Here is a 25,530-nt window from a genome sequence, read left to right as displayed (position 1 = left end):
TATAGACTGCTGCACTTCATGCGAAATAGTGCTAATTGTTGTAAGATCGGGATAGGATCGGTAACACGCACATTTTGAAGCTCAGATACGTATAGATTGAGATATCCGACATGAAGAACATGACAGGAAAACAGTAAAAGAACGGTTGTAAAAAGCCAAATACAAGAATACACGACGAGCAGTGAACTAGGATAGCAAACTTGCCAATTAACTAATCTTACAGTTCAATCCCCAATTCCCACAACGACTGTCGACGACTCCGCAATGCAACTGTGTACATCAGATGGATAGGAAAGTCTTCATCTGTAGGGTTAAGGTTTTGTTCAGACGATAGGCCAATGCTACCGGTTTGAGCATGCTTTGTTAGGCCTTTAAATAGTCCTCGTTTCTTGGCGACTGCAGAAGCTGCAACGTGTTGGGCGCTGATGTCCGTACGGTGACGTTTATGTCAACCGCGAAACCAAGAAATTCTAGAGATGGGATTGCTTCAGACCCCGGTGAGATTCGTACTATTCCAACGTTGCACTGCAGCCCGTCCAAAGTGGCCCTCAACATCCGGAATTCGTACTGCTGCATGCTGAGCTGTACTATCTTCTTTTTATTTTAAAACCGACCGAATTCAGTTTAAAAATGTAAGTCCTTTTTTAAGTGAGTGGAACACCTATCGTCTGAAGAAAACCTTCATCATACAAATCTCTAACCCATTACTCCAGAAAGATTACAATTATAGTTACAGTAACATTTAAGACTAAGCTAGAATCATAAACCAGCCAAAAATCCAAACCGTACAAGCGCGAGTGATGAAACGAATTGGCGAGTAGCGTCATACGCTTCTTGCTGACATAACCGTACATTAACATGCTCTAGCCATACAAGCAACAGCAACCGAAAAGACATTTTTAATCTTCCTTCATACGTATTGAACAAAGCTGCATTTTGCGCAAGGTAGCCATAGTACCACTGTTGAACGTATATGAGGCAGGTGGAAGCAAATAACGATCGAAAGGATCGAGGTTATATTTTGCCCGTTGTTATGTCAATGTTTCTACTTGTTGTAAAAATGCCGAAAAGTTACAGCGCTGTGGCTTTGTGAAGAAAAAGTTACCCCTCTATTGAGTCCAAAAAAAGCCATAGTATATAGTTTTGCGATTGTTGTTTTCTCCTATCGTTTTCTCAAGACCATTTTTGATACTTCTTTATAGGCATTTAAATCGTTTAGATAGCGCATATTTCACATTTATAGATAATCAGAACATACAGACACGAAAAAAAGCTGCGCTTGTTGCGGATATTTCTTTTTGTGAGATGAAATTTAGTAAGTGCGATCACGATATGATGTGTTAAGTGCTTTTTGCTTCATATAGCATATTTTAAATGTAAACCGAACCAAAAAAGGAACATTACGAACCGGGCAGCAACGCTCGATTAGAAGAATTTACAAGTTGAAGAGACGAAGTGAGAGGGATAAAGGGTGAAAAAGGCTATAAAAGGGATAAAAAAGGATGCAGAAAGCGTCCGTTTGTCTCACGTATGTATGTATGTGTGTGTCGTTGTTTTCGAGAGTAACATTCAAAGCCCCCGAACAAAGAGAGATCTATCTAAATGTCGTATTACGCTGGAAATAATTTTACAGGCTAAAATATATATATAACAATATTCTTATACTAAATACCAAAATCGTACTTGTACATAGAATGAACTTAAACTAATGGGGTAAAAAAATAAATCTAACAATAAATTCTTACAACATTACACAAAATGTGTTTTAAGATTTTTAATCAATTTATTTCCAAAATCGTACATTCTATAAAATAACGAAGCAGCCGCTAACACTTAGCACACTGTCTGATGGCGCTGCTTGCCTGTAAGTTCTGATGCTTACTTAATTACCTTCGCCTTATACGTCCACACAATCACCTATAATACTTCGTATTGTTGCAACACTTTTAAAACGGTTTCGATCGCATAAAACAACGATCCTGTCGGCACATGGTGTAAAATGAGTGTATGTGTGTGTAAGTATGTGGACGGAACTACGTTCCCATATCGATGCTCTGTGTGTAGAAGGAATGTTATCATTTGTGGAGATTCTAATGCGCCTAGACGTCAGTGGTTGGAACTCGGGCTCGCACTCGAAGTAGTTGGTATAGGTATAGTTGAAAAATATTTTTCGTTGCATTATTTCATCATGAATCTTGAAATTCATCGCAATTAAGGCAGCCTTTTCTTGCATTCTCGCGAGTCATAATTTCCTTCTCCATCAATTGATGAAGCCTAATGCACAACTGTTTCATATTCAAGACAGCATTTTTCCAACCACTTAACCGTAGGCCATCATCCTACCAGTCTCATACGTTATTAAGCAGTACTGAATTGTTTTTGAGGCTATCATTTTGCATCCTTGCTTCACTTTCCAAGCACATAAATGCTACTAAACGGTGTGTATACTGAGTCGAGAAGTAGTAGATTACTTTTATCAAATCCACATGCCTTAAGCGAGATTCAACTGTTCTCAGCCTTGATAATAAAGGAGCGTTTAGTCGAAAATCTAAAACAATCGATCATTTTAGTAAACACTTCATATGAAACGGTAGACTACACTAAATGACATCGAAATGGCTTCAGATAACATGGTAAACAATTTTACATGTTAATGTAAAGTTACCTAATGATTTTGTAATCGCATCTGTTGAGATTGTACACAGCCTTGCAGCGTACGGGTAAGTGCGTAGCCCACCGGTATAAACTCTATATATCTGATAACTTTACAATAAAAGGAAATTGTTTACGGTGTCATCTAAAGCCAACACAAAGTTATCTAGCTTAATCTACCATTTCATTTGAAATGTTTACCAAAATGAGCGATGGTTTTACATTATCAACAGGAAACACCTGTAAATTGACGTTGATTGAGTGTGGTGAAAATAATCATTTTCAATTACATGAACAAAATAGCTAACTTTACAAACAATCAGTGTTAACACTATTCATTTAAAATACGCTTGGTTAATAACAAATACTTGCTCATCTTTTAAACATAACTGCTTTCCTGGTTTGCCGCGTTTGTATCGCTTGTAATAAAACTTCATTTAACGACTTTTATAAGTAGAATGATTATAAATTTTTTAAAACCACATTTACATAGATTCCTAACAATGGCCCATTTACTTTTTTTAGAAGTTCGTTTACATGCTTGCTTGACAAAAAAGAAACATAAAGCATAAAAAATATAATCTTAATAAGTATTGTATTCTTCGTCTAAATACTGGAATGTATGAATCTGCCGTAATACGTTGTACAGATCTCGTTGTAGAAGATTCAAAACGATCGTTCCGCAGCAATATATTTACAGCTTCCTGTACTTTCTTGCGTTAATAATGGGCATCACGAGATAGTGTCCTGATCTTTTTAGAGAACAGGTTAGCTGCAAATATAGCATAAAAGATTCTCCCTCCTCATTTTTATGCTTTTATGTCATAACGGAAATAACGAACAAACACCGCAGGGGTTTGCCTAATAACACCGTTAATTACTACGCTATGCTTGTTGTACAAATAGCAACAAATACAGGGTTATCAGTCCAGTTGAAATGTACAATGAGAGTTTTCAAATTCGTTGCACAAGTTGCAAGTTGCAGTTGTAAACAGCCGGCGTCATTTGGGTAAAAATAATGTTAAAATTTTGAGGAGCTAACTTACTACTTTGAATTGGCTTTCCAAACTTTACATTTGAACTGGACTAAAATTCCCTATAATGACTGCAAATGTTTTTTTCTTCTACACAATTTGCCTGCCTTCCTATTTTTCACTTTATATAAATGCAACAAAAGATTACTTACGGTTTGTGAAGCGTGATTTGCTCTCATAATTTACTCATTTCGCCTTATTGGCCTGGAGAGCTCGCTTAACAGCACTATAGATTCCTTTTGGTTGTGAATGGCTGAATCTGGTTTTGCTGCGTACCTTTAACCGTCCCCCTAGCAATTACTGTGACGTGCGCCGCGCATCAACGGCACCAACAGCGAAGGTGGACCAGCCTGCCGTAAGAAAGGATGCGCAAGCAGTTCGGCTGCTGTGGCACGCTGCACCGGATCACGCACGAGCATACGATCGAGGAAGTTCTGTAGCCTGCTGGACACTTTGTGAGAGTTCTTCAACTTTGGCGGTAGCATATCGCGTATGCGTCGCATCGCTTGCAGTGGCGGTTCGTTGAAAAACGGTGGTTCACCATCGATCATCTCGATCACCATGATACCGAGCGACCATATGTCTACCTCTGGGCCGTACGGCAATCGGGAGATCACTTCCGGCGACATCCAGTACGGTGTACCGACGAGTGACTTGCGTTTGGGCAGTTCTTGCGATACTTGCGCACAGAAACCAAAGTCGGACAGCTTCACGCGTCCGTCGGAGGCGAGCAAGATGGAGTCAGATTTTATATCCCGATGAATGACACCCTGTGTGGAGCGCGAAGAAACAAGAAACAAGCATCGTTATTAGATTATTGCGCGTAACAAATCATTTGAAAATATCCAACCTGTGAGTGAAGATATGACAATGCTTTAAGGCACTGCTTGCAAACGGTAGCGATTTGCTCCTCGTCCATCCGGGAATGTGTCACAATGTCTGTCAATGCGCCACCCTCTAAAAATTCCATCACAACCCACAACTCATCATTCACCAGAAAGCTGCTGTACGTTTCCACAATGTTCGGATGATGATAGTCACGCATAATCACTACCTCATTAAACAGCAGTTCACGCCGCTGTTGTTTCCGTAAATCCATCTGCTTGACCGCTACTTGACGACCTGCAACAAAAGAGAAAAGTAGAAGCGTTTAATAAAATCAAATTAGAATTCGAATGCTCGCTTAGCATTCCCCATCAATGTAGCGTACCGGTTGATTTATCCGTCGCAATACACACGGTACCGGTTGAACCTTCGCCGATTTTTGTGTAGTTTTCCAAGTTTTCACGCGGATCACCCGCCGACACGACCATCTGTAGCGCGGCGCGGAACTGCAAAACCAGATCGATATTCAATTAGCACATCCAATGGCTACCAATAAAACAGGACACTATTATTCATACCTGCTCGTGGGTAAGCCTTTGTTCCGTTTTTACCGGAGGCTGCTGCTGCTGCTGCTGACTCTGACCGCTTTGCGTGGTGGACGAGGTACTTTGTGCAACGGACACATTTCCACCGCTCGAGCTAGATGCACGCGAATTGCTCTTGGCATTGTTGATGGAATTGTTGTTAAACATGTGGTTCGGATCCGTTGGTGGACCTCCTGTACCGGCAGCACCCGCGTTCGATACCGACGATGGTGATGGCATTTTCTGGTGATTATGGTGATGATGGTGATTTGGCATCTGATTATTGCCCATCTGTAGCATTGGTGGTGCCTGCATCTGCTGCTGCTGCTGCTGCTGTTGCTGTGTCGGATGGTGATGGGCATGATGATGGTGATGAACGTTTGTTGGGGAGAGTTGGGAGCCGGACGGTTGTGGAGTACCAGCCGAACTGCCGGGACCCATCATACCGTGCGGATGATGATGGTGATGGTGATGGGGTGGACCGGGTGGAAGATGGTTGCCATTGTTTGTATCTCCCATGTGTGCATGGTGCTGGTTTAGTGCTCCCTGATTGTTTGCCATGGTTTGCCCATCCTGTCCGGGATGGTTTGGTCCCTGTGGTTTACTGTGTAGTGGAGGTGGACCACCAGTAACCATCATACCTGGGGCATGGAAATTGCTGTTGCCCTGCATCTGACCAGGGTATCCTGCGTTAGGATATTGCCGCTGCATTCCGTCGGATCCAGTCGGTGAGGATTTTTGTGATCTAAAAATAAAAAAGAATAAACGATAGTTTTTAGAAATGTGTAAAGCTTATTTATTGCCATTGTATTGAAAGTCACAATGTGTAGAAGGAGGTGTGATTATGGTAGTAATTTGCTGAAGCTTGAAGCTACAAGTAATAGGGGCGTTGGATTTTTTTACGAAATATCAAAATAACTGTAGATATTGACTAACGAATTGATGCCTTATTCATTTTTAGTATGACGTTTTGCGCCATTTTGTCACAACAAAACAGTAGTCTACTAAATAAATCTTTATCATAGGACAAGCAATGTAGACATTGACATTTTCATTACTACTTTAGATTTTATAAACCCTGACCAGTTTCTTATGATAGAAATAACCGATATCTCATGTCAAGTTAGGATGCATTGAAAGCGTTTAGGATCCTTGATACTAAGAAGGACCTGCCCCAGAAAGGACCATCCGAGAATCGGTCAGTCAGGCTCCAGACGCTGGCATACGCTAATGCCAAGCGCATAATTAGTTTGAGGCACTCCTATGTCGAAGATGTCGAGCAAGATCAGAAAGATCGAGCAAGGAACAGAAAAAACTTCTTTATAGAGATTAGACCGTCAGCCGGACTCATGCCCCACCAGGAAGGAGCTCGTCAGCCACCGCAGGAGGACAGGCTTTGTCGTCACGATGTCTTCGTACTTGAGCAGGCCAAGGAAACCTTTATACTCGACTCTTAGACATAGACTCGTAGTAGAGATGATTGTCGAGTTTATGTGGAATCATGGACTCACACTCACAAGGAGTAGACTGATTGTTTAAAGAAAACAGTGACAGACAATCCTGCTTACAAAATCTTATTATTTCGTATTCTCCAGTAGACTGATGTACTTACTGTAAGTATGCTTTTTGTCAAAACACGGCCAGGCCGTTCTTACAAAAAAAAACTATTCTTTTTGTGTGGATTTAAAGACAATTTATAAATTATTATTCATGCTGCCTACCCAAACACCTCCCGGTATATACCTAACTGACTAACCCAAAACAGTAGAGTGAAAACCACGAACCGAAAAACGGCGGTTTCAGTCCCAAAAACACCCCAACGCAAAGGTTTGCCAACGTTGGTTTAAAGAGCATGATTGACAAAAGGAACATCATCCTATACAGTGCTTTCTTTTATGTGGGAACGTGCACAATTAAGCCCTTCAATGTTTTGTGGCCATTCGGGTTGGGTTGTAGCAGCAAAAGCACACCTTTTAAAACAAACTAACCGCCGCCACCAAACTGAAGCGCAGAGGGAGGACAGTGAATGCATTAAAAACTGTTGTCCATGATGGAAGATGGTTTGTTGGGTTGGAGTTGCCGGTTTTGTGTATCTAGAAAATTGAAATCGAACACCCGGTGGCCGCCGTTCGTGTTCCGGTTCATTGCTGTTGGGTTGTTCGATGCAATGTTGTTATCCATCGGTTCAAAATGCAGCTGCAGGGAGAGGAAGTATCGTGTGTTACGGATGAGTGGATTCTCTCAGGTCGAACTTTAAATTTAAAAGGCTGAATAATGTTGTGTGCTGATTTAAATCGGAATTACACAGATTGCCATTTTCAAAAGGAATTACACAGATTACCATTTTTCATCCTCTAAAGTACAATTTGTTAATACTATATATCCAATAATTAAACATGCATGTCTTTTACCATAAACCGGCTTCGTTAGGTCGTGCGATAAGCACGTATACCACCCCTTCTTCCACTTCTCGGATCAATAAAAATTCATATTCACACATATTTCGGCCTCTCTCTCAGCCTCTCGGTTTAGTGTTAATTCTTGCCGTTTGTGTGGCACGAATGGGACCAGAGGAGGAGTGCCCAGAGTACGAGGATTTTGAATTCCAAATCATCAGGGTCAGCAGGAGTGAATAAACAGGCGGCTGCGGCTAACGGCGGTTGTGCTATTTTGAGTCCAAAAACGTGCCTGGTAAGCAAAACATCACCAGCGCCAGACTTCCAATGTCCAAATCTTTCACGGACCAGCGCGCGCGACGTTCCATGATGCCTTGAACACGTGACTAGAAAACATTAATAACACCTTCGCTTACATTTGTTATCGAGTTCTATGCGTTTTGCTCTGAACAACTTCCAAACGTAAGTATTCACAAAAAAGGGAAATTTTGATTCAGTTGTATTTGTTAAAGTAAAGTCTCTCCAAGAAGAGTGTCCCAAACTCGACAAAAGTGTACCTTAACTTCTTCGCGGGGTAACTAATTAGATTACACAACGGACGGGAGGATGAAGCCGGATGGTGGTCATGCAATACGAAGAGTGCGGAAAATCCTAACATTAGCTTTCCTTCTTGATTGACAAGGGGGCGTGGGTTTCGATTGCTCAATTACGTATCAATTACTTGGTTCAATTTCTATCGTAACAGTTTGTCAAGTGCTTCCGGTGTTTTGGTTCGGGTTCATTGAATTTTAGCTCCATTGATGTGCGCGTTTGTGCCTGTGAGTCGGGCCACAAGCAACCTCCAATATCTTAAAGAAGACTCTACCTTTGTTGGAATAATATGCGGATTAAACAAGTTTATTCAGAGTTTATCTTCAATTCGAACATTGCAAGAGCGATGGTGGCAGTTGTCCACGATGCTCATTTATGTAAAATTGTCTGAAAAACCTTCTTTTGTGGCCTGATTTGCCAACTATTGCCATGCATACTATTGGAAAAAAAAACAGCTACCGAAGTGGATAAATCAGTTGCTTAAATTCATCCGTACACAAACAAACACATTTTTTTGAACTTTGTGATATGATAAAAGAACAATAAAAAACCTTTCGTTTGTTGTGAAAATTATATTTCTACGTTTTTAGTTTTACAGCCTGTGATAAGTGACCGAATTCTAATTTATTTAGAATTCACTTTAGGTTCAAAGAATCTACCAGGCTCTTTCCGTTGCTTTCTAAAAATGAACTAGTTTCATTCCGTTCTGAAAAAAATGGAGCTTTCCCATCACTAATATACCGTAATAATCGTTCCGGTTTTAATGTTCTTTTACTTGACTAAACGACCTCCAGTTTCATGTCAATCATCTGACGGTTTTACTAGACTTATTTATAGCATGTCGTTGAAGTCAGTCTTCAATACGGCTTTATTACTTAATCTACATGTTCGCATGGTTTAGCAAATATTGACTCACAGACTTCGTCGAATACTAAAGTTCCATAGAGGAAAATTTGACCATGCGTCTTTAAAACACGTTAAACAACTAAACATCATAAAGCCATCATTTAACCCTTGTCAATCATTCATTCAGTAGTGTCTTGCGAGCTTTGTTGCAGGTGTCGCGAAAGGTTGGCTTCGCCTCACAGCAGTGCCAGAGTACTTTATAAGTGAGTGCCTGTGTTACGGCTGGCTAAGCACTGATAGGCGTCTTTGCGTTCTATTTCCGCGATTGTTACTAATGCAGAGATCTGGGACAAGAGACCGGATGCATCGCGTCGCAAACCCTTCCCATCCACTCGTAACAGCCCCCCCGCCAATCCACGACCGAACGAAGCAGAAGAGATGCATCTAGAGTACAAGGAAAAAAAACTCAAGCGCATACTACTAGACATTAGCGCAGCAAAGCAAGCCTGGAAGTTTAAAGCGAGTCGCGGGGTTTAATGTACGAGTTTTGCCCGGACTCTGGAGCGAGCAAGTAAATGGATGATAAAATCAACCTCAAACCGCTAAACGCAAACAAACGGTGCATTCTTGTAAACATGCTACGCACTAAATGCAGTACCGGCCATCACTAAAGCCCGCCTCGAAATCGTCGCAAGTGCATTTAGAAGCAACATCTTTGAACGTTTGTTTGTTTATCTCACATACCCCCACCCCGAAAAGAAACATCGCCCAAAGGGAATTTCAAGCTCCCTTTCGGGATCGGCAGTGAAATCGAAATTGATACCAATCTCGAAGCATACGAGAATTGTAGGTGACCACGCGCTGCTCCAGGCGATGAATGTGTGTTGTGAGGTAACTAAATGCTGGCTAATCCGCTTTTTCTCTTCGCTACCGTAACCAGTGGTGGGCACTTTGGAGTGGATTGATGATTCCACTACGACTCTGACGTGTAAACTCCGGACTAATCCGGAGTTTACGTGTAAACTCCGATGTTATCTCAGAATTCAACTTCGGAGATATTTTTCCCCGTTTGACTTCGGAGTAATCCGGAGTAGCCTATCCGGAGATTACTTTGGACCACTCGGGAGCAATTACTGCGGAGTAAACTCCGGAATGCCTCGGAGTCGGATTAATCGGACTCCGGGAAAGATGAGGATTTACCCATCACTAACCGTAACACGCCGCTCACTCACCTGTTATGATACAGCGAAGATGTTTCCGTTAGCACACTGACCGGATTCGAGAGGTTTCCGTTCGAGCCAGTACCATTGGTCGATGCGGCCGTGCTGTTGCTCGCTATCAGATTGCCACCGTTCATATGCGGAGCAATGGCATGGCCTGCTGGTGCTGCTGGAGCTTGTGCGCTCCCGCCAACAGCGCCTACTTGAGCTTGATGGGAATGCATGTGAAGATGTTGATGTTGCTGCTGTTGCTGCTGCTGCTGCTGCTGCTGCTGTTGCTGCATATGGTGCATGTGCATTTGGTGCTGCGTCATTCCTGATGCCAACTGGTGTTGCTGCTGTTGGTGTAATTGTTGATGGTGTGCCTCAAAATTGTTATTAAAGTTTGTCTCCAACATTGTGCCCGCGGGCGAAATTGGTGGATAATTTGCACCGCCTGGACCCTTGGCGGGCGGCATCGAAGGGAAACTGTTATTGTTCATGCCGGGGAAGGGAGACTGGCCACCGCCGAGCTGCTGCTGCTGCGACGGTGATTGTATCGGTTCTTCCGGCACGGACGGTGGCACATTGGTATTGGCACGCAAATCTCCACGGCGCACCCGCGGAGGACTGGAGCTTCGGAGCGAGTTCGAACGCGCTACGTTGGACGTTTTGGGCAGGATGAGTTTTCCAGGTTCCCCACCGGAACCCCCCGCACCCGCCGGTACGGTCACATTTGGCCCCGGGCCAGCTTGACCGTGCGGCCGTACGATCGTTTTCAGGTCCAGTATTTCGGTCGGTGTGATCTCGGACGGGTCGACCAACGGCAGTGGCCGGTTCGATGATTTCAGTATCTGATTGTTTCCCACGATCGATGCCCATTGCAGCGGTAGACCGACGTACCGTCCTTCCCGCTTATCGAAGCCCGTATGCACACGGTGCTCGAAATTGCTGGGGAAGGAAATTTGTGGCTTTTTCTTTTTCTTCGAAAACATCTTAACACCGCTACGCAAATACAACTATCACCAGAACTGGATTGAATTTCAGGCACACCACTATGATCGTCGAACGGGTTTGCGTTGTGACACAACGCTTTGCCTAAATTCGATGATACGTTCCGCTGGAATGTGTTTGCCCCTCGCGTCGCGCCCGTTCAGTCCACTCGGCTCGCTGATCGTCACAAGCGTAGACGAGCAGATCGCAACATTTACACGCACGCTACCTTACCCCTTTGGCACATCACAACATAACGAAGACACGAAGACGACGACAACACACGCACCACCTTTTGTCAATGGTGCTCCGGGGGCACCCAAAGTGAGACAAAAACGGGAGCAAAACTAAACCGTAGGGCACAAACGAAATGACCTTATGCGACGAAGATGCCACTTCTTTGTTATTCACTACTGCTACGCGCTTCCAGTTGGCTCGCAAGTTCCAGGGCTTCCTTTACCCCACACCAACTAGAAGGTGCTCTTCGCCGCGGCGAGGAGGCAAGCGACAGGGGGCGACAGTGTGTAAATTTATTTACACATCGTTCCAGGCATGTTACCGATGCGTTTTCTCACATTCTTCACTGCACTACGAACACGCGCACAAAGCAATGCTACGCCAGGGTAGAAAACAAACGGCACGAAACACGAAAGCAAGCACCTAAATCTATAAAATAATACGGAATGAGCAGAAATCGTAAACTCTGCCTTTTTCTTTCCCTCGGATGAAAGCGTTTAAAGTCCTTTTCACTACACCAGTTCGCAGAACGTCAAAAAGGTCTTTTGGGGTGTGTTTATGGAGTCGGGTTTGAGGTTGGAAACTGCGTTCGTGTGTGTTGTACGATACTTTCCCATGTAGCATTTTGCGTTGTTTTGAGGGAGTTACGTAAATCGTGGTGAATGGTCATAATGGGAAGAAAACTCGGGCGAAAGTTTTCCCTACTAACGGCCTGGCCGCATTGGTTACCGATTCTACATCATATAATTGAAAACATGAGAAATAAATGAATGATGATCACTGTGGTGGCCCGGTGGTATAGGCGACATCGGCGCCGATCTTCAAACGGCAGAACCGGGATTCAAATCCCATCCGGACTGTTCCCCCGTAGTGAGGACTGATTATCCAACTACGTGGTTATCGGCAAGTCTAATAAGCCATTCAATGGGCGGCGTGACCATTTGTCGTTAAGCTAACAAGAAGAATATTCTCACAATGATACCAACAGGAAATCAGCAGGGCTTTCATGTATAACCTATCTGCTTTACGTATTCAAATGTTTTCACTTCGTGTTCCTACAGAGTAGAGGTGTGGCTAAAGGATGTGATTAGGGAAAGAACAGTCTTTTCCTCTTTTATTGGTATTACAGCATGGATTTCCTAGTTTAAAAAAATCGATTATCCTGTAAGGTAACTATATCAACAATTCAAAATTTTCATTCTTGGGTTTTCATGTAAATTAGACTATATACAAAAAGCGCAAACTAGCGGGGAGCTCTCACACACACACAAAAAGCAGCAAAACAGTGAGTTTCTACTGTACTACCTCGGAAGAAATGTAGCTTTGTAGCTTTAGAAATGTAGGTTTTGACTAGAATTGGATTTATATTCGAACTTGCCGTGTGACGCTTCAAAACCGCTTTGATTTTCACACCCTTCTAGATAGCCCAGTACGCAGACTTTCCAAGCATTTTTTTGTTTCTATCGTACGATAAAATCCTTAATCAAATCTCTCATCCGTTTTCGAAAGCAACTGGGGGCACTTCTTGTGTCAAATTTATCTCTAGCAGGAAAGCCAACCTGCAGCTGAGCATGACGAATGTTTTGTGAACTTTGTGTTATTTTTTTAGTAACGATTGTATGAGGCTATATTTTCCATTAACGAAAATTTAAAAAATTCTAACCAGATTGTTTCTATTGTTCCTAAAGTCTTATAAAAACATCTGTAGGACGCTTAAATGATGTGTCAAAAGGACTCAGCTGGTATGGCTTAATATTGATGTTTGGGCTATTTGTAAGTTGAAAACAAAAAATCTTGTTCAAAACAAACAATTTCATCTAGGTACGAGATTGTCCGCCGCTTTATAAGCGGTTTAGTTTTAACAATTATCTACTGTGGTTTCGATATTCTGTTTTTGTGTAATTTAGATTCCTGGAGGTAAGATAACTGATATTACAGTCAGACGAGTATTATCAAAGTTGATATAGTAGTAGTCAGTGGCGGCTTTTTAGGCCCTCGGCGGCCCTCATCGGAAAAGAAATTGAGTGAGAGCTTCTAGCACATTGAATCTGTTAACCGGCATCAGCTCACTCTGCATACCGTTAAATCCGCCACTGGCGCCAGCATGTCTAATACATCGGGGAACAAAAAGCGCTCTGTGGAAATTGGCCTTGCATAGATACGATAATACGTCATCAAACAGCGAAGCTTTATACGAAATTCTTCTTTTAGGGCATAATCAACACCACCGGCTTGTGCAATGGGATCTTCTAGTTCCGATAGCGAAGAAGAACGCAAATATCGTAAACACAAGAAAAAGGAGAAGAGATCCAAAAAGTCCAAAAAGGAGAAAAAACACAAAAAAGAAAAAAAGCATAAACGCCACCGTCGAACGCGCTCGTCCTCGTCATCCAGCACGGGAAGCGAAAGTGACGAATGGGTTGAAGCTTTACCAACTGTGGAAAGCAGAAAGGATGTCAAGGAAACATCGGCACAACTTCCTCCAGTAAAGCTTGAGCGAGAAGATTGGATGAATAGTATGCTGATTCCAACTTACACTAAGGAACCCAAAAAAGAGGAAAAGAAAAACCAGCCGAACGATCAGTACGATCCCAAAACCAGCGTCCGTGAGCTCAATCCGTACTGGCGAAATGGTGGCACCGGGTTGCCAAGCTTTCGTAGACCGGCAGTTGACGATGAGGATAATGATGAGGGCGTTCGGCAGCACCGGACGTCCGATGCGCAGCAACAGAGTCGAACGAGCAGTGCTGGATGGAAAAAATCCACTAAAGAAAAGCAACAATTTTCGGAACGTGAGAGCGAGGTAAAGGTTGAAAAAGCAACCGAAAGTGTCTCTAAACCCGTTCATGTGGAAGAAGAATTTCTAACCGACGAACAGTTGAATGAGCTGGGAGCTAAAATAATTAAAGCGGAACTGCTGGGTAAAAGTGAACAGGCGGAAAGTTTGAAGCTAAAGTTAGAGAAAGCTAAAGCGTATCGTAGCGAAATGCAAGACAAGAAAAGGGAGCCAAGATCGACCCAAGATACGGCCAACCAAAGGCGAAGGAAAAGCTCCGAAGACACAGTTACGTATGTTACGGGCAAACAGAGTAACGATGGGCAGCGAGCGAATGCTAAAAAGCAAAAGCGCTATCAGCAAAATCTACCACCCGGATCGGATCTGGCGGACAAATTTCGTTCCGAGCGAGTCGAGAACGACAACATGGATGCACAGTTCTTTAAAGTTTCCTCAAAGCTGGGTGACGGAAAACGGTTGGAGAACATATTTGACCATCAAAAGGCTTCCACCTCCGGGACGGGTGATTTGGATTCGATCGAGGAACGTACGGTTCGTGATATGAACCGAATGTCCAAGGCACAGGCAGATTGTGAACGTTGTGTAAACTCGACAAAGTTTGGCCACGAGCAGCTAATTTCGATGGGCAAAAATGTTTATCTGACCATACCGACGTGGCGTGCCTTGCAACCGAAGCACTGCTTTATTGTCCCCGTTGGCCACTATCCGTGCTTAACGCAGGTGGATGAAGATGTACATCAGGAGATAGTCGACGTGTGCAAAGCGTTGGTTCGCATGTTCCGCAAGCACCAGATGGAGGTAATATTCTTTGAAACCGTGCGCTATCTGAACCGCAATCCTCACATGTACATCCAGTGTGTACCGGCGAAAGACTTCGAGATGGCACCGTTTTATTTCAAAAAAGCCATTCTAGAGTCGGAAACTGAGTGGGCCATGAACAAAAAGCTGCACAACGTAGACGGGTTTAATGTGCGGCGGACGGTTCCGAAAGGTTTGCCCTACTTCTGGGTAAACTTTAACATGGAAAATGGGTTTGCACACGTTATTGAAGATCAGGAAATGTTTCCGGTTACCTTTGCGACGGTAAGTAAATTTATTATGCTGATGTCGTTCGACAGAAATTAAAATTGGAATTGTCTGCCTTCACTTGCAGGAAACAATTGCCGGCATTCTTGGTTTGGATACCAGAGATTGGCGAAAACCTCGGAAGGAAATGAATCCGGCACAGAGAGTCGACGAGTTTAAGCAGTGGTGGCGTGAATATGATGCAGTTCTACAGACAAAATAACAAGCAATCTTGAACAGAGAGGAAATACTACATTTTAGATGAAATAAAACCATTTTTTTATTTCCTGATTTTGATATTTTTTTATTAAACCTAGTGTCATTTATCGCCTACCTGTACAAGTTTTGCACTTTAATTCCTTAATATCTTTTGATAGGGAAGTCGTACACACTTGAAATCTATAGAATACTTAGACCAATTTTTGTTACACCGTTTTGTGAGAAAAGAAATTGTTTAAAGGAATTTCAAATATTATTTTCGATTGATACCCCCGATACGACCACCTACCCGTATAAGCCATACGTTTTGTAAACGAATTAGCTATTTTTCAGACTACACAGCTTCTATCTTTTGATATATTTGTTGTATTTGCATGAAATTTTCAAAAGTGAAAAGGCTATTTGTTGTCTAATGAATAACATGTAGATAAAAATTGTCATAATTCATATTATTCATATGTTTTGCTTCCAAAGGTGAAAACTCCTTACACCTACGATAATCGATTGTTCGCCGATCAAAGTTATTATTTGAAAGTTGGCAATCTTGGTGTTGTTAAACTTATTTATTTGGTTTTAATCAGCCTAATAACACTATCTAACACTCTTGTGTAGTATAGTGGAAGAAGGATATGATTCCAAATAATTCATAACGAACACAGTATATTAAATTTTTGCATATTCAATCTAATTTTTTGCTTTATGAATTACCTATCCATTCTTTGGTTGCGGTGGATAGCTTTAAATTAAACAAAATATTAAATACTTTAAAAATTATCAGGGCAAATTCAAACTCACTAGAACCGTCATATTCAAATAAAATTTAAAAAAAATGCACACTCCCTTATAAAATGAATGACCTACATCGGTAGGTGTTTATAGAAATAAAGGGTGTATTTTTGATCATTCAAACGAAGGCTACATTCTTAATTTAAAACATTTGAAAATTATTTTCATACCAATTTTTTTAAATAAAATAATAAAACCAACAATATTAAGAGAAACATTAAGGGTTAACACCATTCCCGGATGTTGATGGAACGTCAACGTGCCGCGTTTCGTGTGACAGACGTCAAACGTATCGCCATATTAGCTTCTTTCGATCTCTTTTTCCGGTTTCGCTTGCAAGTGAAAGGTACGTTGGTGGTCAATTTGCTGGAAAAAGCGCTGTAAATGTAAGAAAAGGGCCGAATTTCACCGTTTCTTCACGTAAAACATATATCGCACTAGTAAATGGTCCCGCTTGAAGTGTAGTTATGTGCACCAATGCAGTGTAAATTGGTGTTTAAAGCCGTACAATATCCAAGTAGGCCAGTGCGGGGAAGGTTAAGTGCCTTCGCATGCTGGTGTTGTGTTGTGACGGAACTGAAGAAGTAATCTGATTTACCCACCTATCTTACGATGCGTTTACGTGTTCTTGTGTTTTAGATGCCTGGATTCACCGTAAAGGACGTCGATCAAGACAAAGTGGTTGAGGGTGTTGCCCTTTTCCTCAAGAAGTAAGTACTGAAAGCGGCACCAGCCCAACGCTCTAAACACGGCAATCACGATGACGTATGTGGTGTGTGCTTATGTGCTCTTCCAGGTCTGGAAAGCTGAAGGTTCCGGAATACGTGGACCTGATCAAGACCGCCAAGTTCAAGGAGCTTGCACCAACCGATCCGGACTGGTTCTACGTGCGTTGTGCCTCGATCCTGCGTCGTCTATACCACCACAGCCCGGCTGGCATCGGCTCGATCTGCCGCATTTACGGTGGCCGTCAGCGTAACGGTGTGCGCCCGTCGCACTTCTGCCGTGCCGATGGTAGTGCCACCCGCAAGGCCGTCCAAGCCCTGGAAGCCATCAAAATGATCGAAAGGCACGCCGACGGTGGCCGCAAGCTTTCAAGCCAGGGCCAGCGTGATTTGGATCGTATCGCGGCTCAGATTTCGAGCAAGAAGCGCGAAGCCCAAAAGAAGGAAGCCGCTCAGGTACTGAAGCTGCAGGATTAAGCCAAGCCGCCTGGTCTGTTGACATTTCCTGTGCATACATACACACACAAACGAGCGTGAGAGTTATGTGGTCAGAATATATAAGTTTACGGTGGGTAACAGCGATCCAACATCGACGCTGTTGAGTGAAAAATATCGGAGTGTGTGTTGTGTTTTACCGGTGAGAAATTCGCGTTTTTGGTTATTGGTTGATTTCGGATTTTGTCGGTTGTGTGTGCGGGATGGTTTAGTGCTCTGTTGTGGACTAACTGTTGAGATTTAGGTGTCTTGTTATGGAAGTTCAGGAACGGAGATTCCGGGTGAAATGTCTTGGCTCAGTGCAATTAGCAACATTAGTGGCATAATTCTGGTATCGAGTCCCATTTGGGCCCGACTGACTAGCCAGCTACCGGCAATGCCGATAACGGCAGGTTTAAACCACCAATTGAACTTCTAAAACCAATTATAAAGAAATTATGTTGAACCTGCGACTAAGATCCTTTCAAGAAATAAGCAAGTATTTCGTTCAGCAGTGTATGGAACAGGCATTTATACCTTAGTTTATAACTTTTCTTTCAATGTAGAACAACATACTTTCAAATCAGTATATTGATTCTAACCATTTTTCATGATCATTCATTCTAGAGATCCAAGAAACTAACTGCTCCGGTTGGTGGAGACAACGGCCAGCGCCGAGGTTGAATTCCCATCCGAACCGTACCCCGTAGTTGAAAACTGCCTATCCAACTACGTGGTAGCGGCAAGTAAGCCATAAGATGGCCGGCGTGACCATAGGATCGTTAAGCCAAGAAGAAGAATATTCCCACAATGAAACCAACCAAGAGGAGAAAACTCATATTTCGCGTAGCCATTTATGTATATGTTGGATGAATGGCACTTTTCCTGATCTTGGAGTTGGATTTTGCGGCACTTTTCCTCACCAGTGTAAACCACTGGTGAGGAAAAGCGAATTCCAAAGGAGATTCGAATCTGAATCCTAATTCGGTTCGATTCTAATCCTATTCGATCCTGTCTTATGAAGATCTGCTTGCTTACTATCTTCTGATTGCCATAAGATTGTTTCTAGTAGATTGAATCTCAAACGTGGGATTCGAGGTGGTGCTGAGTTAATTTGAATTATTTTCTTCTGAAATTGATGATGATCTACCTCTCATTTTCCTGCAATATCTCCTTTGTTCTCAAAACTTAAACCCCAGAACCGTGGAAAAGTCACCTAAAATTGGTCTATTTTTATGCACACATTTAAGCCTTACCAATCCATTCTGTTGGATGCTGTTCTTTCCTTCAAAGAAAGGCTAGATTTGATTGCAAAATTGTAAACAAAATAATCAAAAATTTTATTTATTCAAAATATGGCTAATATGGTGATCGATAATCAATAATCAATAAAAAAAATCCCCATTTTTCTAATGGATGGATTGCTAATACCTCAGAACAAGACCTAAATAACACAACAGAATGTGGTGTAAATCGTTGTAAAAATGTTAAGATCTGTTTAAATGCGGTTTTCATTACACCCTGAGAGATTAACCCGTGTTTGAGTTATAAACATTTATATATAAGATCATGATCGACTTCTTAATGCAATACCCGCATATCTGATTAAGCTAAAAGATCGGTGCAGCCATTACGTGGTAACCGAGGTAGCGAGCTGCAATAATTCTTGTAGAAATTTTTGCGATTCCTCGTACCGTTGCACCACCCGCGCCACCGGCATATCCGGCTTTTCGGGAATGGTTCCTTCGAGGATGGATTTAATACGGGGCAGATCGCGTTCATCAACCTCCTCGAGCGTATGCTCCAGTTCGTACTCAAGCAGCATCCGCGATAGTTCGTAATTGTTGATCATCAGCGATAGTAAGATCATATCGCAATCCTCTACCTGTGTTATGCCACGTATGTTATTATTGGCCGCATACTTCACTATACATTTCGCACACTCGACATTTTTTACCGCGATCGCATAGCCAAGCGGCGTCAAACCGCCACAGTCGGCGAATAGGTCCGGTTTGTATTGCAGTACCAACTGCGTCAATTCAGGAGACTTTTCCCGTACAGCGTACCGTAGTAGCGTACAACCCTGGTAGTCCTTCGTGTTTATCGAGCTCGAATCGTAATCTAGAATCAACTTTACCATACGGTATGCGTTGTAAACGATAACCGAGGCGGCCAGCTGTGCCGGTGTAATTCCGTAAGCGTTCACCTTCGATACATCGACGCGATGTTCCAGCAATCGTTGTAAAATGTCTATTCGACCGCTCATTATGGCGGTGTGTATCAATCGGTTGCCTCCAATGCCATCATCGAGTTCCAGCACGGAACAGCCCGAATCGTTGCGCAAATCACGTCGGATACATTCATCGAACAGATAGCGTGCAACGGCAAAATCCTGCGAGTTGAGCATCGAAATATGGATCGCAGCCATACCGCTACTATCCGCCAGCAGTGGATTGCCACCGTTCTCCACCAAAATCTTCACCAGCTCGAGTGTGTCTTTCGGAAAGCAATAGTGTAGCGCAGTTTCTCCCCGCGAATCTCTATAGTTGATCATATCGGCTAGATCAATTCCATCCTTTGATGCTGGAAGAATGTCGTATATACAACTAATTTGCTCGATTTGCCAGAAATATCTGGTCGCTCCAGTTTTGGTTTTAAATTTGGCGAAAACTATATCATAGCTGCTGAGTGAGGCGTTAGCAAACGTGAGAAAGTCCTCCAAATTTTCCAACAAAGACTCCGAATCACGCAGAGGAAAGATGAGCTGGTTATCGAGAGATTCCTCAATTATCTCATCACAGGCAGTTAGCAAGTAGAACGTGACTGGGGTAGTATGAGCTTCTAATGTAAACTGTTGCCATATCATCATCTCGCCCAACATTGCACACGTTTCCATCCGGACTATCATATCTTCGCAGCTATCGCGAGTACTCCAGAACGCATTATTCGTTGTCTTACCAAAGCAAGTCAAAATTGACTCCCGTTCAAATGCGATGCCACCAAGAATGCTACCATCATCGATCGTTCGTATTTGACGTCCCCAACTGAGCATCTCGCGTACCATCGCTTGATCCTTGCTGTGTACGGCACAGAACAGCCCCGATAATCCGTACGTCTTCTTTGACTCCTCTACGAAAGATATCATTTTCCAGCGATACAACACACCTAGCGCTTGCCGGAAGTGATCAAAATCGGTAGAAACGTTCACCGTACACTGTTCATTCGTAAGCTTTCGGATCGTTTCTAAAACGTTCCTCTTTCCGTGCTGTATTGCCAGGTGTAACGCTGCTGAATTATCCAGCCACGCGAACCCTAATGTGCGCAATGTACGGATCATCCTTTTCGACACCATTCCATATCGAACAGCAACAGCCAAGGGATGCGTTGCAATCGTGCCGAATAGTTCGAGCTTGATTGATCGGATCTTGCGTAGCAATCGACATGCACCGTACCTGACCAGTACAAGCAGTGTGCAGTTTTCCTCACTCAGACTATCCGAGAACACCACATCGGCTGGTACGTTGTGCTGGAGAAGTAGCTCCACACACTGCCATCTATTCTTCACTGCTGCTTGGTGAAGAATTTTCGCCAACATTGTCACGTTCGGTGTAGGACAACGCTCGAACAGATGCTGCAGTATGGCACGTTCACCCATGCTAGCAGCTAATTGACAGCACGAAACAAATGCTCCCGGGAGAAAGGCTTGAAAGTCCTCGTTTTCCAGCAGATATACGGCGGCCGTATAGTTTCTTGCCTGGGCAGTCGTTCGGAGCAGAAACTGGAACGTGGCCTCATTAATTTCTCCCACCTTCGCCATCATGTGGGTGAAGATATCGTTCCACTGGAGGATGATGGCAAGCAGTAGTACCGCAGGATGTGGTGTCATCGATCGTGGCAGTAGCAAGTCTGCAATCGGCCGTGAACAGTAAAGCATCGCATCCCCGAGCGGCCCACGATCGTTCGGGGAATTGAACGTCTCAAAGAAGGGCAACAGTTCGCGGACGCCCCGTACGTTGCCGTGCTCGATCAGTTTGCTCAATATGCGACCCCTATTGAATGCCGCTACCAGATGCACAAACAGTTCCGTTTTGCGTGCTTGGGGCATTAGGTCCTCCCAGTCGAGTAACTCCTCATGGATGTGTGTATCGCCGTGTGCAAGCGTACGATCAAAAGCGGCCTGAAAATCGCGCATTGTCAGTGCCATCCTTACTTGATACGCGGGATTGTTGCATTGATCCTGAAATCCGTTGAAGAATATGTCCAGATACTCGACGGTGGGTTTATCAGAGCGACAAGGATTTATCAGCTCTGGTAGAAGACAGTATGTGGGTGGGAGGTATGCCGCGTTCTGGGAGCTACAAAACTTGGCTTTAATCTCCGCACCATCCTGCTGCACTATCGCGTGCATGCGTCTGATGTCTCGGTCTTGGAACGCTTCCAACAGTTGCTGCTGACGCTTAACCCAACGGTCCATTTCGCTCACGGTAGGAACGTTGAGCTTCAACGAGCTACTTCCATGAGGGTTGCCAAACAAGCGTACCTCATTGAAGGCAAACACGAACGCATTTATGACGACCTTCTCCATGCAGCTGTCCGTAAGCAGATTGTACGACAGTTGATCGTGGGCCAAGAAGTTGCGATAATTTTTTCCCTGTATCATAGGAATGCGATGCTTGAGGTAATAGAAACTATCACCAAAATATCCAACCGCCAACAGCATCTCGCAAAGCTCCAACTGAAGGTATTCGAGAGAAGAGAGTACTCTGGTTGGAATTTCGTACAGTCGCGTCACTAGTCCCTCAACAGTATGCAGTCGGTGCTGTTCCAAAATTTTTCGCAATTTCGTTCGCCGGGCATCATACAGATACTGCAACAGTTCCTGATCGCTCTTGACCAGCTTACGAACTTGTTCCTTATTCCATGGAAGTTTCCGCTCTTTGCAGAACGCTTCCAACACCTTCCATTTGTTGTCGACGAAAAAAATATCGCTGTAGTACGATCGCAATCGTTTGTTAAGCTGCTGCAAAGCTTCCTCGTCCAGTTTCTGCTCGATGTTGAGTTCCACCGCAAGCTGACGAGTACAGTCAATGTAATCGAACTCTTCGCTACACTCCATTGCGCTGGAAGCCAGCTTTAACATGCCGGCAATTACTGATGGATTGTACTTCAGCAACCGATGATCCTTCCACTCTAACGATAACGATTCGACGTGATTCGTTTGCCAGGATGTGCGCACCTTGCGGAAGAATGTTCCGGTCCAGCTCATCGTTAGCTTCCAATCTAACAGTTTCCGGACAGCAGCCAGATCATTCCCAGTCAAACATGCGCTTCGAAATTCTTGGTAAGAAAAGCCATCGTTCTCTTTAAAATGGTTCCCCAACTGTGTCACGATCTGTCGCTTTACTTCGAGCTGTTGGTGCAAACGGTGGAACATAGGCGTTTGACCGATCGGTTCCTGCCCCAGCTGCTCGAACACTGCCTTTGCTTCATCGAAATACTCCGTCACCTGTAGGTAGCAAGCTTGCTGTCGCTTTTCCAGTTCCTCGACAGTCCCGGCATACCGTACCAATGATCGCAACTCCCGGATAGTGTCACATTGGCGCATCTGGCCGTAAAACGACTGACGCACATCAGCAACAGTTACAGCATAAAGCAGCACAAATGCCGTTTGCATCATACCCATATTTTCGTGAAACTTGGCACAAAGTTTCACATCGTACGATTCCCCTTGCATTAGTTTCTTCAACGAAATGCTGTGCGAAAATACTTCCCGTAAGAGTTTGTTAACGTCGGGGAAAAGGGCCGTTAGCATCGAATTGACTGCGTTCTTCGCTTGCTCCGGCATGTTGGCTGAATTGGTCGTATTCTTAATAGCCTCACCAAGCACCTGTATCGAGCGCTTCAAACATGCGACATCAGCAAGTGTAGCTGGTTGGAATATGTCCGGTGGCGGAATACTTTCAATGTTTTTGCAGTAAAACACAATCTTGTGCATGGAGTAGTGCTGTTTGGTGATGCGATAGCATTTCAGCAACTTGCGTTTAATGCGACGATCCTTTCCACGCATCAGCTGGCACAAATTGAACGATTCCCCCGAGACAATGTCCGCCACGATGGTATCAGTTGGTTTTCCCTTCTTCCAATCGCCCATCAGTCGGTTAACGACGTTTTGTGGATGAGACACGTGGCGCAACCGTTTACCGATCTGTTCAATTAGCCGTTCCCGACAGCTCCGGTCCAGCGTCTTGAGCTCTTCGAACTTTGTTTCTGTCCAACTTTTGTCGATCTTTTTCGCCTTATCTAGCATATCCTTGATTAGGCTATCCTTGTTTGAAGCGTTATTCGATGAGGCTCGTTCTTTTAACTGTTTCATCACATGCGCTTTGTTGGGAAGAGATTCGGAAGTGTCCAGTTTATCCAACAAATCACCAATCAGTCGGTTTTTTGCTTCAACACCTGCTGCTTCCGCTCGTCGCACAATCGACAGTAGTTCTTTTTCCGTTCCCTCGAGATACTTCCGTACAATTGCCAACTGTTGGCTTATCATGCGCACAAACTCGATCACCAGACATTTGTTAACCATTAGTCGATACTCGGAGAATTGTGTTGGATTCTTATAGATGGATAAAAATATCGCCACACAGAAGGTTGCCTCTTGCATCGGGAGATGGGCAAGAAATTGCTTGTGCTTGAGAAAGTAAAAGTGATTGTGCATTGTTTGTAGTCGATGCAGGAACACGTCATTAGCGTCGTCATATAGTCGTGTGTTGTGCTGTTCGCCTATAACTCGCCAACACTCGCTGATGATTTCGATGTGGGTTTTCCATTCGTTAGGATCCTTCATTCCCGTCCAGTTGCCTGACAGCGCACGAAACCCGTAGTCGGACAGTTTCCATTGCGTGTAGTGTCGCAGAGCTTCCGATAGTTGAACGTTCGTCACATTCAGCCGTATCAATGCACTCGCTATGTGCTGAAATTCATCCTCCTCCGGGAACTGTCTTACCAGCAGATACTTTTTAAATATCTCCAACGAATCGTACCTTAACATCCTGTAGCAAGCGGTTGCATCATCCAGCTCCTCAATTTCTATCTTTATCAGTGCCTCAACCAACTCGTTGTCAGCGTTCTTCAGTGCACATTCGAGTGCAGTTAACCCTTCCCCGTCGACGGCAGTGCTATCAAACAGCCGGCTTGCCAATAAACAACGCACTACACCGAGATGACTCATGCCACCGATTTTGACGCACAAATGGAGCGGAGATTCACCGTACGCATGCTGAAACTCCAACACCGTGTCGATGGTGGCCTGTTCTAAGCATCGCTGCAGATCTGCCTCATCTCCAACAGTGATTGCTTCGAAGATAGGTTCAATCAATTGATTTTCCATCGTACCACAAAGGCGCACTGGGGGGAAGAATGTCTTCTTTAAGTGACTTGACTGTTTTTTTTTCCTTTGTATATGCGTTACCTGAACCACTTACGTCTACACTGGTGCGCAGCAAACAAATGAATGCAACTCTCGCGTGAATGTGGATCATATGGGAGACGATCAAGTGGAATCATCCCCCTCTCAAAGAACCCCAAACTCTCAACGTTTGATAACGCTCTCTTTTCATCCCTTAAAAAAACAAAAAGGCCGGAGCGAAGTGGCCAGCATGTTGCTGTTACGCACACTCTTACAGTTGTGTTACGTGTACGCTTTTTTAATGCGTGCGCTTGATTTTTGAAAGTAATAGTTCTGGTTTAAGGGGAAGTACGTTAAACGGAAAACCCCCAAAAACCATCTTACCACGTATGTAGATGGCTAATGTATGATGTATACTACTCAAGATATTGCTTTATTGTCCAATATCTTAAACCATTTTTAGATTACACAGTAGAGTTAATTTACTCCTTCAATCAACTATTCTTACTCACTAGCATTTTACATAGAATAACTTATGCAGAGACTTTTTTCAGATGCATGGATATAATTAAGCGGTTCTTTAATAAATCTCCACTTTCAGAAAATCATATCCAATCTATTCCTCGACATCTTGCGGCCTGTTTGCCGGCACTTAAGCCTTCTTCTTGGCTTAACGGCCCTCCAAGGTCACGCCGTTGGTTA

General features: G+C 43.6%; 5 protein-coding genes across 6 annotated transcripts in view; 2 read left to right on the top strand and 3 right to left on the bottom strand.

Moving 5' to 3' along the window:
• LOC126556500 (uncharacterized) overlaps nt 1-25,530 on the bottom strand; it is a 518,397-nt gene that overhangs the window by 41,324 nt on the left and 451,543 nt on the right. The gene's annotated exons all lie outside the window — the stretch shown is intronic.
• Nucleotides 3,977-11,122, bottom strand: LOC126568827 (serine/threonine-protein kinase PAK mbt). The gene is made up of 5 exons (XM_050225479.1): nt 10,161-11,122; nt 5,090-5,840; nt 4,897-5,017; nt 4,537-4,808; nt 3,977-4,456 (listed from the first exon to the last, which is right to left on the bottom strand). The coding sequence occupies exons 1-5, from the start codon at nt 11,120-11,122 to the stop codon at nt 3,977-3,979; spliced, it is 2,586 nt and encodes an 861-aa protein (XP_050081436.1).
• LOC126556020 (CWF19-like protein 2 homolog) lies at nt 13,597-15,442 on the top strand. The gene is made up of 2 exons (XM_050211178.1): nt 13,597-15,237; nt 15,308-15,442. Exons 1-2 carry the CDS (start codon nt 13,597-13,599, stop codon nt 15,440-15,442), a joined length of 1,776 nt encoding a protein of 591 aa, XP_050067135.1.
• Nucleotides 16,485-17,531, top strand: LOC126556354 (40S ribosomal protein S19a). 2 transcript variants are annotated; one of them, XM_050211615.1, is made up of 3 exons: nt 16,485-16,570; nt 16,864-16,934; nt 17,021-17,530. In XM_050211615.1, exons 2-3 carry the CDS (start codon nt 16,864-16,866, stop codon nt 17,424-17,426), a joined length of 477 nt encoding a protein of 158 aa, XP_050067572.1. In that variant the 5' UTR covers nt 16,485-16,570; the 3' UTR covers nt 17,427-17,530. The 2 variants fall into 2 exon arrangements, with proteins under 2 accessions (XP_050067572.1, XP_050067573.1); XM_050211616.1 differs by having other exon boundaries at nt 16,527-16,610; nt 17,021-17,531.
• On the bottom strand, nt 19,054-24,810 carry LOC126567470 (uncharacterized). Its single transcript, XM_050223689.1, has one exon. The coding sequence runs from the start codon at nt 24,808-24,810 to the stop codon at nt 19,054-19,056; it is 5,757 nt and encodes a 1,918-aa protein (XP_050079646.1).

This window comes from Anopheles maculipalpis, chromosome 2RL (genome assembly GCF_943734695.1).
Source record: "Anopheles maculipalpis chromosome 2RL, idAnoMacuDA_375_x, whole genome shotgun sequence".
NCBI classification, from domain to species: domain Eukaryota; kingdom Metazoa; phylum Arthropoda; class Insecta; order Diptera; family Culicidae; genus Anopheles; species Anopheles maculipalpis.
The sequence above is the reverse complement of the archived record's forward strand: the minus strand, read 5'-3'. Positions and strand labels throughout refer to the sequence as shown.